This window comes from Scyliorhinus canicula, chromosome 6, assembly GCF_902713615.1.
Source record: "Scyliorhinus canicula chromosome 6, sScyCan1.1, whole genome shotgun sequence".
Lineage (NCBI taxonomy): Eukaryota > Metazoa > Chordata > Chondrichthyes > Carcharhiniformes > Scyliorhinidae > Scyliorhinus > Scyliorhinus canicula.
In genome coordinates this window covers 62215889-62228678 of record NC_052151.1, presented here as the reverse complement: position 1 = coordinate 62228678, position 12790 = coordinate 62215889, and the positions used below count along the sequence as shown (strand labels likewise).

General features: G+C 45.0%; 1 protein-coding gene across 10 annotated transcripts in view; it reads left to right on the top strand.

The window, feature by feature from the left end:
* eya4 (EYA transcriptional coactivator and phosphatase 4) overlaps window positions 1-12790 on the top strand; it is a 623026-nt gene that overhangs the window by 584180 nt on the left and 26056 nt on the right. For 8 of the 10 annotated variants that reach the window (XM_038799374.1, XM_038799370.1, XM_038799369.1 and 5 more), the window contains 2 exons: window positions 1757-1878; window positions 8019-8119. In XM_038799374.1, the coding sequence (XP_038655302.1) occupies window positions 1757-1878; window positions 8019-8119 (223 nt within the window). Of the gene's footprint in view, window positions 1-1756; window positions 1879-7879; window positions 7981-8018; window positions 8120-12790 lie in introns of all 10 variants that reach the window. The other 2 variants (XM_038799376.1, XM_038799375.1) reach the window with 1 other exon arrangement.

The window sequence follows — 12790 nt, the reverse complement described above, 5'->3', positions numbered from 1 at the left end:
CCTCCATAGCACCGATGTCATCCCTTACTATTGCCCGGATGTCATCCTTAAATAACAGAGCAACACCACCTCCCTTACCATCCACTCGGTCCTTCCGAATAGTTTGATACCCTCGGATATTTAACTCCCAGTCGTGACCATCCTTTAACCATGTTTCAGTAATGGCCACTAAATCATAGTCATTTACGATGATTTGTGCCACCAACTCATTTACTTTATACCGAATACTACGAGCATTCAGGTAAAGTACACTTATGTTGGTTTTTTTACCTCTGTTTTGAATCTTAACATCTCCAGTTTTATTCCTTTTGTTATTACTGGGCCTATTCACTGTGCTCCCCTCAGTCACTGTACCTTGTACTGTCGCCCTTATGGATTTCTGACTATGTCTTCTCTGCCTTGCACTTTTCCCCTTACTTCCTTTTGTTTCTGTCCCTGTTTTACTACCTTCCAACTTCCAGCATTGGTTCCCATCCCCCTGCCACATTAGTTTAAACCCTCCCCAACAGCTCTAGAAAACACCTCCCCTAGGACATCGGTTCCAGTCCTGCCCAAGTGCAGACCGTCCGGTTTGTACTGGTCCCACCTCCCCCAGAACCGGTCCCAATGCCCCAGGAATTTGAATCCCTCCCTCTTGCACCATCTCTCGAGCCACGCATTCATCCTATCTATCCTGACATTCCTACTCTGACTAGCTCGTGGCACTGGTAGCAATCCTGAAATTACTACCTTTGAGGTCCTACTTTTTAGTTTAACTCCTAACTCCCTGAATTCCGCTTGTAGGACCTCATCCCGTTTTTTACCTATATCGTTGGTGCCTATGTGCACCACGACAGCTGGCTGTTCACCCTCCCCCCCCCCCCCCCCTCCTCCCCAGAATGTCCTGCAGCCGCTCCGAGACATCTTTGACCCTTGCACCAGGGAGGCAACATACCATCCTGGAGTCTCGATTGCGTCCACAGAACCGCTTGTCTATTCCCCTTACGATCGAGTCCCCTATCACTATAGCCCTGCCATTTTTCTTCCTGCCCTGCTGTGCAGCAGAGCCAGCCACGGTGCCATGAACCTGGCTGCTGCTGCCTTCCCCTGGTGAGCCATCTTCCTCAACAGTATCCAAAGCGGTATATCTGTTTTGCAGGGAGATGACCGCAGGGGACACCTGCACTGCCTTCCTACTCTTGCTCTTTCTTTTGGTCACCCATTTTCTATCTCCCTCAGTAACCTTCACCTGCGGTGTGACCAACTCGCTAAACGTGCTATCCACGACCTCCTCAGCATCGCGGATGCTCCAAAGTGAATCCATCCGCAGCTCCAGAGCCGTCAAGCGGTCTAACAAGAGCTGCAACTGAACACACTTCTTGCACGTGAAGGAGCCAGGGACAGTGGACGTGTCCCTGAGCTCCCACATCGCACACGAGGAGCATGACACGAGTCTGGGATCTCCTGCCATGTCTTAAACCCTTGGTAAACTTAAACAACTAGAATTTCAAAATAAAAATAAATAAATTAGACAATGAAAAGAAAAAGAGAGACTACTTACCAGTCACTTACCAGGGTTAAAGAGCACCTCCTCACACTCTGCACCGAATTACCTCACTGCACCAAATTACCAAGTTTCAATCTCCCACTCTGTATGAGTCTCACTCCGGATGAGTCTCCTGGAAAAGTGCTCGCTTCAATATTACATATTACATGTACATATTTCATATTACAAGGAAGGTTACTAATTTAATTTTTTTCTCTTTGTTTGTTACAGAAGTAACTGTGTTAATGTCTTGGTAACCACGACGCAACTCGTGCCAGCACTTGCCAAAGTCCTATTGTATAGCTTAGGTGGTGTTTTCCCTATTGAAAATATTTACAGTGCAACCAAAATAGGTAAGGATCAACCAAACAATACTTGAGCATTATAATCTTTGAAACTATATTGAGATTACAGAATGTCACAGGAACTAAGGGTACAGCTTTTATTGCCACAACCAACATGTGGTCAATCTTGCTAGGAAATAATGCCCTCTTAGTTCCATTGTGCAGTTCATCATTTTGCAAAGGCCATTTAATGTTTATGTTAGTTTTGTTTTGTTCTGAATTTGAGTCAAATGGGTTACGTTAAATCAATTGTGAGGTGCACTCCATAAATCCGTGAACCCACCCTTCCAGTGAGAGTGCAAGAGAGTGGGTGCTAGTGACCTCTACAAAGTAACTGCAATCAGATGGATTTCATCTCCGTTAAATAGAGCAGCCAATGCCCGGCTACTATGGGAGGCAGGGTGGGATAGACAGGAAATATGTCACTGACCAATCAATTTTTGACTGCTGTGCCACCAAACCATTTGATAACACTTTATTCCTTTATTCAAGTAAATTCCTGCTGCCTTGATTTTGCCACTATGCTGCTATGGTGTTTCGAAGCACGGGACCCCAAGGTTCTTCCAAAATCCGGGTAACTCGGTGTATGAGACACGGGCCTAAAGAAATTTCCATGGGTTTATCTGTGTAACATGGGTTTGTTGGATATGCCGACTGTATTTGGAGGTGATTATTCCATTTTTTAAAGAGGTTTTATGAAGGATTATGATGATCATTCCTGATGTGTTGGGTAAGCTGCGAGGACTGCGTTTACTGCAGCAGTGAGAGAGACAGGCTTCCAACACTTGAAGAAATGCAACTCGATTTTATTGAACTCTTAACTATCATACAAACTTTAACTGTGGGTTGACACTATGCTGAGTTGACTGGAGACCTGAGGCTAACCTGACCAGACTATCTCACTACCACATGGTGTATGTTCTAGTTGTTGCTCACGGGCTCTGACTGTCTCAGAGGCTGGATCCCAAGAGAGCGGGAAAACTAGTGCCCTCTGGCTTTACAGTGGTCATGTCCTGTCTGGTGATTGGCTGCTGTGTTCTATGTGTTCATTGGTCATCCTGTGTGTCAATCACTGCCTGTCTGTGCACCATCATATACCTGTGTGTATATTATGACATCTCCCCCCTTTTTTTTTACTTTTAAAAAATGTGTACAGGTCAATAAATAGTGAGTGTGTGTGTGTGTTTGTAGGAGCCTGACTATCTACAAAGTATGTGAACGTATTTACATGGGAAGGTGTCTCGTGCAGATAGAGATAACAAATTAGGAAGAAACAATATGTACAGATGTGTAAACGGATCACAAGGTAATGCAACATTCAGTCTATAAATTCAGTCTCTGTGGCGGGCGACGAATTCTGGTTGACCGAACGAGCATTTGGCTCTATTCAGTTGGAGGCCATGCTCGTGGATCCTATGGAACACTTGTTTGAGGCGATCGATATCATCGACGTACACTCGCACCCCCTCGATGCCCTCCATCATTTGCTCCAATATTCAGTGGAACACCTCTGAGGCGGAGATGATGCCAAAGGGCATCCGGTTGTAACAGTAACGACCGAACGGGGTGTTAAATGTGCACAGCTTTCGACTGGACACGTCCAGCTGGATTTGCCAAAACCCCTTGGAGGCATCCAGCTTCGTGAAAAACTTGGCGTGAGCCATTTTGCTGGTGAGCTCTTCTCGTTTAGTTATAGGGTAGTGTTCCCTCATGATGTTACGGTTCAAATCTATGGGGTCGATACAAATGCGAAGTTCCCTTGACGGTTTTTTGACACAAACCATGGAGCTAACCCAGTCCGTGGGTTCCGTGACCTTAGAGATGACGCCCTGGTCCTGGAGGTCTTGCAGCTGCTGCTTGAGGCGGTCCTTAAGAAGTGCCGGCACCCGACGCGGTGCATGAACCACAGGTTTGGCATTTGGCTTCAGTAGTATCTTGTATTGGTAGGGGAGTGTGCCCATACCTTCGAAGACGCTGTGGTATTGTGCTATGATGTCATCTAATTGGGTTTGGAAGTTGACATCTGGCGAGGCCGTTGCCTCAGCGGACGACATGGTGTGAACCCGCTGCACAAGATTCAAGATTTTGCAGACCTGAGCACTGAGCAAGGAAGCTCTGTTGGTTCCTACAATTTCAAAATGTAGGGTTGCTTTTGAAGAACGATGGGATACCGCAAGCTGGCATGTGCCACTGGCAGCAATGGCATTGCCATTGTAGTCGAGGAGCTGGCAGGCCGGTGGAAGAATGCTTGGCTTGACGCGGATGGTGTCAAAGTCAGTCTTTGGAATGAGGTTCGCTGAAGCGCCGGTGTCCAGCCTGAAGCGTATGCGAGCCTTGTTGACCGTAAGGGCGGCACACCACTCGTCGCTCAATGCTCATCACTGGGAATTGTTTCACCTTCTTCGCTGAAAGCATCGCATGCTTGGTGATGATGCCCACCCGGAATGGGGATGTGGGGCCCTCGGTGTTGGGATCTGGAACCATGTCGGAGTCGGAGTCTGCAACGGGTTGCTGTACTGACTGGACATTCCTGCACTGCGGCTGGGGTCGCTGTGTGTTGGGCAGTTGAGCAGATCTGCACAGGGCTGCGTAGTGGCCAAGCTTGCCACACTGGGGACAGCGTCGAGACTTCGCGGGACATTGCCGCTTTAAATGGGCAGGACCACAGTTGTTGCACGTCATGGCGCTGATGTTAGGACGCTCCATGCGCCACCGCGCATCCGCGGTGCGGTCGAACGATGTGCGCACCTGCGCAGTTCGGTCGTCGGCCTCGCCGTCCCCCTGGTCGTGGCGCACATGCGCAGGAGCCCGGGAAAAGCGGGCGAAATGGCCGCCCTCATCCAGGCTCAGGCCCTGGAGCTGTTTAACGGCCTGCACCCGCTCCGCATCGTGGGGGCCTTGCCGCGCCGTCTCTGCCGCCTTGATATGGGAGTACCGATTGTTAGCATGCTCGTGGAGGATGCAGGGTTCGATGGTGATGGTAAGGGTGAGCTGCTTAACTTTAAGGAGCTCCTGGCGAAGGGGATCGGAGTGGACCCCAAAACGATCTGGTCGTGGGTCATGGAGTCGGAAGTGGAGCTGTAGTTGCAGGACTGCGTGAGGATACGGAAATGGGTTAAGAAGGACTGAAAAGGTTCATCCTTACCCTGAAGCCTCTGCTGGAACACATAGCGTTGACTTCGATTTCACAGTGGCTGTCGAACTTCAGCAGGACTATTTTAAACTTTATCTTGTCCTTGCCTTCAGCAAAGGTGAGAGAGTTAAAGATGTCCCTGGCTGTAGAGAAAAAGAGAGCGATCTTCCTGGGGCATCCGATGCGGCTTCGAGGTCGGTGGCTTCAAGATACAGCTGGAACTTTTGCTTGAAAATAGTTTGCAGCGAGGTTGCCAGCGATGCGGAGCTGCGGGGGAGGGCGGATGCTGTCCATGTTACCGGATGGCTGATCGCTGGTCAAAGGCAGACTATCTCAAGGTAGGTCCGTCGAACTCGAGCATGACTCACTGGTACCGTGATGTGTTGGGTAGGCTGAGTCGGCGAGAACTGCGTTTACCACAGCAGTGAGAGAGACAGGATTCCAACACTTGAAGATATGCATCTCGATTTTATTGAACTCTTAACTATTAAACATACCTTAACTGTGGGTTGACACTATGCTGACTTGACTGGAGACCTGAGGCTAACCTGACCAGACTTTCTTACTACCACATGGTGTATGTTCTAGTTGTTGCTCACGGGCTCTGACTGTCTCAGAGGCTGGATCCCAAGAGAGCAGGAAAACTAGTGCCCTCTGGCTTTATAGTGGTTGTGTCCTGTCTAGTGATTGGCTGCTGTGTTCTGTGTGTTCATTGGTCATCCTGTGTGTCAATCACTGCCTGTCTGTGCACCATCATATACCTGTGTGTATATTATGACAATTCCCTCTTGTTTTCTTGCATCATTTACTTTCAATATTTGGTTATTTACTTAAACAACTACTAAAGCCTTGAAAAAATTACCTGACTACATGAGAGCTGACCTGACAATGAAACGCTGTCAAATAATAATAATCGCTTATTGTCACAAGTAGACTCCAATGAAGTTACTGTGAAAACCCCCTAGTCGCCACATTCCGGCGCCTGTGCAGGGAGCCCGGGAATTGAACCCGCGCTGCTGGCATTGTTCTGCTTTACAAGCCAGCTATTTAACCCACTGTGCTAAACCAGCCCCTAAGAATAAGAATACATAACCTGATTGTTTGAGGAGCTGCTTAACTTTATCACAGATCCTGAGTGGTTGAGGAACTAATTAATATTTAGTACAGATTCTGGTTTAATGGGAGACTGTTTGCCATTAATACAGTCCCTTCCCAGGAAAAAACTTAATTAACATTAGTACGAGCACCAAACATATAAACAAACTATAATTAGCATAGATTGTATGACAAACTAATATAAGATTAGTAAGTTACTACTCTAAAGAATTAAGGACAGGCAACTGAGTTTTCAGCTTAATTACTTACTAAAGATTAGTACTACAGACTTAGAAATGTGACTTTGAAAGGTTTGATAAGACAATACAAAGAGAAATTAAGCACTACAAAGTCTTTAGGGAGAAGCAACAACCAGCTGGGGCAGAAATTATACTTTGTTCTGTCCATTTTATGGATAAACGGCCTAAAACAAGTGCAGCAAGGTCCAATCTTGGGGGCACACATTTTTACCCAAAGAATCCAGAAGAAACCTAACTCAACCAGAAAGCAAGTGGAGATGTACAAACTTCCAAAAATGTGCTTCAGCAGTAAAGTAAAATAAGAATAGTTGTGAGACCCAATTTAACCTGAGGAAATTCTTCCAACATTAAAACAGAAAGAAAGTTACAATTGAAATTTAGGAAGAGTGCAAGTAAGACTAAAACTAAGGGAAAAAGTCCGATAAAGTTAGAGGGAGAGGGCTCTGTTGTAAGAGTTTCTTCCCGCAGGGAAACTCAGAGCCTTCACTACCACTTCCTGGGGCCCACCATCATGCTCCCATTAGTTGGCTGAGCGGATGATTTGTGATGCGGAGCCATGCCTACTGCATGGCTTCAATTTCCATACTGGCTGGCGCTATTCACAAAGCACTGCCGTCTCAATCTTGCCGCTCACCTAAGGTGTGGTGACCCTCAGCTCGCTCTCTCTCAATAGGAGAACAGCTTTTGGTCCTCTGGGACTATGGCAACTTTCGTGACCCTGGAACACAGCAGTGTATGAGGTGCTATAAAGTCATGGGATGCTACACAGTCAGTTGAACTGAAAATAGCGGGTGATGTAAATGGGCTGTCAATTAACTCTGCCCAATAGGGGCTGGTTTAGCACAGTGGGCTAAACAGCTGGCCTGTAACGCAGAACAGGGACAGTAGCACGGGTTCAATTCCCGTACCAGCCTCCCCCAACAGGCACCAGAATGTGGCGACTCGGGGCTTTTCGCAGTAACTTCATTGAAGCCTACATGTGACAATAAGTGATTATTATTATTATTATTATATTGCACTAGCACAAAAGGGCAAATTCATCTTCTGTGTATCAGTGTTGGATGAAAAGAAGAGCAAGCTGTCGTACTATCTCCCACCAGCATTTGCTGTCTGTGTCCACACTTGGGTGAAGAACTCACGGGTTGACATCACTTGTGCCCCAACATAAGTCAGTGTCCTTTTGAAGAAGAAGAGAAAAGTGAGGAAAATGATTATTGAACACCCAAGAACCCCAGCCTTCAAATTGCCTGCCCAGATGTAGTTTTGAGGAAAAAGTATGACTTGAGACAGAGTTTGTTGAACCATCAGGGAGACTGACAAAATAGGGACAGGTGGCAGACTGAGGTACATCATTACTAATGGATTGAGGGAGATGAAATATAAACACTGCAATGTTATATTCTCTCTTGCTATTCTCAATGTTTTTTACAAAGATAATTTGAGCATGTTCCCACAAGGCTGATTTTAATTATGTACAGTATAGTAAGCAGATTGAAAGGCTGAGCCATGCGTTGTTTTTCAGGCAAAGAAAGCTGTTTTCAGCGTATAGTGTCCAAATTTGGCACTAAAGTTACTTATGTTGTCATTGGAGATGCCCGAGATGAAGAGCATGCCGCTACTCAGGTAAATTCACCCTGAACTCTTCCTCATTTATCTTCCAGGCAAAGAAAGTTGCTTTGAACGAATTATGCAAAGGTTTGGCAGAAAAGTAGTATATGTTGTTATTGGGGATGGTGTAGAAGAAGAACAGGCAGCAAAAAAGGTAACAAGTCTGCTAAATATTGTTGGTGCACCATTTAGATTTATTGCTCTGGGCTTTTCTTTGTTTGAATTTACGTGATGCTGGAAAAGGTTTTTCCAAGTGTGCTTTAATGTATTAGCTTGTAGAGCATGATGAGATAGCACCCCTGAACAAGTCGCTTTGTGAACTAGAATTAATATAATTAATCTTATTAGCTAATGGATTTGGTCTTCATTTTAAGGTGGTGGTTAATTCTTTTTTTTCTTGCATGAATTTTGAAGAAATGGTGTGTGCCCCTTTATAAAGTCTTGTATGGATCAAATCAGATTTTGCATGCTTTAAGTACCAATTGTGGTGTGCCTTTCCTCAAGGATTATATCAATAAAAAGTCTACTCGATTACATTGTCAGACATTGATATCAAATATCCAAAAGTCTCCTATTGCTTTGAAACACATTAGTTGCAAAAATAAAAATATTAAAATATCTTAATACTTTAAAATGGAACATGAGTTGAATTTTGTATAATGCAACCCATGAGGCCATCAGGCTGACGAGATCTTCCAAGGAGCAAGAATTGTACATGCAAGTTAAAGTGACTAATAACTTGAAGATTAATGGCTTAGTACTTACAGGGCCCAGTTCTTGCGTTATAGATCAGCACATATGAGCAACAAGGCAGTTAGCGATGGAAGATGCAGATAGCATAATGAAGCATAAGAACCAGGCCATTTCATTTGAATTGACAGTAATAGCAATTAAGGAAATTAAAAGTTCCAAGTGCCAAAACATAGAACATCATAGAACGATACAGCGCAGTACAGGCCCTTCGGCTCTCGATGTTGCACCGACATGGAAAAAAACTAAAGGCCATCTAACCTACACTATGCCCTTATCATCCATATGCTTATCCAATAAACTTTTAAATGCCCTCAATGTTGGCGAGTTCACTACTGTTGCAGGTAGGGCATTCCACGGCCTCACCACTCTTTGCGTAAAAAACCCACCTTTGACCTCTGTCCTATATCTATTACCCCTCAATTTAAGGCTATGTCCCCTCGTGCTAGCCACCTCCATCCGCTGGAGAAGGCTCTCGCTGTCCACCCTATCTAACCCTCTGATCATTTTGTATGCCTCTATTAAGTCACCTCTTAACCTTCTTCTCTCTAACGAAAACAACCTCAAGTCCATCAGCCTTTCCTCATAAGATTTTCCCTCCATACCAGGCAACATCCTGGTAAATCTCCTCTGCACCCGTTCCAAAGCTTCCACGTCCTTCCTATAATGAGGCGACCAGAACTGTACGCAATACTCCAAATGCGGCCGTACTAGAGTTTTGTACAACTGCAACATGACCTCATGGCTCCGGAACTCAATCCCTCTACCAATAAAGGCCAACACACCATAGGCCTTCTTCACAACCCTATCAACCTGGGTGGCATGTTGGGTCAACATGTATCAAAGTGTGCTGTATCTATTAAGAAATCTCAACGAAGTAAATCGCTGGTGGGAGTGATTTGTATAATTTTAGTTATATAATCAAGAAATGATGGGGGCTTGTAAGAAAGGCTCAGCAATAATTGTGGAAGATTTTAACCTTCATATAGATTAGATTGGCAAACAGGCGGCACGGTGGCACAGTAGTTAGCACTGCAGCTTCATGACGCTGAGGACCGGAGTCACTGTCCGTGTGGAGTTTGCACATTCTCCCCGTGTCTATGTGTGTCTCAAAATATATACAGACTAGGTGGATGAGCCACGCTAAATTGTCCTTTAATTGAAAAAAATAATTGGGTACTCGAAATTTATATTTAAAAATTGATTAGTTTGGCAAAGGCCTTCGAGAGAATGAGTTCATAGAGTTTATTCGGCAAGGTTTCTTCGAACAATACATTCTGGAACTAACAAAGGAATAGCTATTTTAAACTGGGTAATGTGTCATGTGAGAGGATTGATTAATGTCTTCATAGTGAAGGATCCTAGAATGACCGTAACAAGATGGAATTTCACATTCAGTTTGAAGGTGAGAAATTTGGGGGTGGAACTAGTGTCTTAAGCTTAAATGAAGGCAATTACAAGGGTGTGAAGACAGAAAATGTTGGAAAATACAGCAGGTCTGGCAAAGTTAACATTTCCAGTCCAATATGACTGTTCTTTGTCCAGAAGCAAAGTTAGCGTGGAACCATCCCGCTCCATGTTGGCCTGCCACAACAGCCATAATGCACTGAAGGAGAAATTAACAAGGGCAATATGGGACTCCTGCCCCTCACAGGGGAGGGTGGCCCACCTTCTGGAGCTGCTGGACATTCCGATTAGCAGGCAACGCCATCAGTCCCGGCAGAGGCAAGAGTGCATTAGTCGGGACTGCACTTAGAGGAGTAAGAAGGCCCGTGGATCCCCAATGCCTAAAGGTCCGTTGTCTTGGGCAGAGAGGGCTTTGTCAGGTCAGGGGTGTGGGATGGGGAGCAGGGCATTCTATTTAGGGCTGCGGGAGTTAGAAAGTAAAGGGGGTTCCATCTTAGGGGACTGCCCCCCCCCTCCCCCCCCCCCCCTTCCACAGAGGGCAGCCTCCGAAGATCAAAACTCAACTTTCTACCTCTTAGCGAATGGTGCTAAAACAATAAGGCTGCCTACTTCTGCCTGATTGCCCACGCCAAATGTTTTACGGCATGGGCAGTACATCATCGGGGTCAATTGGCTTGGTAAAAATTGCGTTGGGTTGCACGGTAGCACGGTGGTTAGCACTGTTGCTTCACAGTGCCACGGCCCCAGGTTCGATTCCCACTTGTGTCACTGTCTGTGGGGAGTTTTCACGTTCTCCCCGTATCGGCATGGGTTTCCTCCGGGTGCTCCGGCTTCTTCCAACAAGTCCAGAAAGACGTGCTGTTAGGTGAATTGGACATTCTGAATTCTCCCTCTGTGTACCCAAACTGTGGCAACTACAAGATTTTCACAGTAACTTCATTGCAGTGTTAATGTAAGCCTACTTATGGCAATAATAAAGATTATTATTATTATAAGCCTAATTAATCCTTGATTACTTATTTAAGTATGGCGAGTGGGATGCTGAATTCTACATCCATCCTACCACCCCCGTATTTTGGGGGTGAGCACGGAAGCGTGTGGGAAGGTGGCGGTTTCTGTATCTGTCCTATGATACATGCCCCACCCCCAGCCCTCTAGAAATTGTACCCCAATGTTTTTTTTGGGGGGTGGGGTGGGGGGGGGGATGTGGAGGGGAGAGCTTTGGCTAGTTTATTGTACTAACATCCAGCTTTGAAAAAATATTGTCCTAGTCCTGGCAGTTAATAATGTTCCATCCATGAAATATGGACAATATCATGACTGATTATTCCTTGTTCCTTTGGAATGAATTACGTAATTACTTTTAAAATAGAATGGAATGTTGATTTAATAAATTGCACTACTGCTGCCAATCATTTGAACAGTGGTAAGTGAAGAGAAATGGAATAGCTGAGGGATGAATTGGAACTATAGTCTAATCAAATTATGCATTTCTTGAAGTTCAGGTCCTGATCTCAGTGCCAAAAAAATTCCAAACTCATGACATGCACATGTCCAGAGTTTGTTTTGGATGTGCTTTGTGCCATAAAAAAATGAGACACATTTTCATTTTTAGCTATATTAGTTCATTGCTTCGCTATTGACTAATCATCTTCCTGTTGGTTAAGATACATGCTACAGCAACAACAACAAAGATGCTTGAATAGGATAGTATAACAGGTGTAGCTGGCAAGTACTGTCTACTGTTATACTTCATTCTGAGAAGATCCAGGAGCGAGGCATCACCCTATTGACAATAATGTGCAAATTTAGTTTTTTTTAAAAACAGACATGTTTCAAGTTCTAGACATTAAAAACAAATCTTGTCTTACAAAGAATACAATCTTAATGCAAAATGCTCAAACAATAGAAATTCACAAGCAAATTGGATTATCTTCCGCGATTGTTTTTTGTTCTTGAGATGTGGGCAACTGCGAGCAAGACTTCATTTATTGCTCATGCCTATTGCTCATGCCTAGATGCTGTGATAACTACTTCTCTGGGTGAAATCCCTGAAGATCAAACACATAAGGGGGGATTCCCTGGTCCCCCAGCCACATGTTTCTTGGCTGTGTATCATTCGCTGGCGGGTGGCTTCTGTCTTTCCGCCTCTTGTCAGTGGGATTTCCTATTGAAACCCCCCTACGCTGGCGTGATACCCACTGGCAGGACAATGCTGCAGGCGGGAAAAGTGAATCCCGATGACCGGAAAATTCCGGCCATGGAATGAAGCTAGAATCACATGTAGTCAGACAGAGTAGAGTTGGCATGTTGCCATCACTGAACAACATTTATAAATTAGCTGGGGTTTTTGACAACATATCACCTTTCATGGTCATTTTTTTTCTCATACCAACCACAAGTTACCAGATTAATTGATTTTGATTAACAATTGATTTTAAATAAACCCATGAATGCACTACTGCAGACACAATGACATTGTGTCAATGTGTCTGAAAGTGGGCCTCACACTGGGAACTGTTGTGTGATGTGCTTTGAGTGTCAGCTTTGTGTTCAGAGTACAGTAAGCGATTTAAGTATCCTGTGTAACTTTTCTTCTAGAGATTCCGGGCTGGATTCTCCGATCTTGCAGCTATGTCCGCAGGATCCGTCTGGTCTTACGACCAGA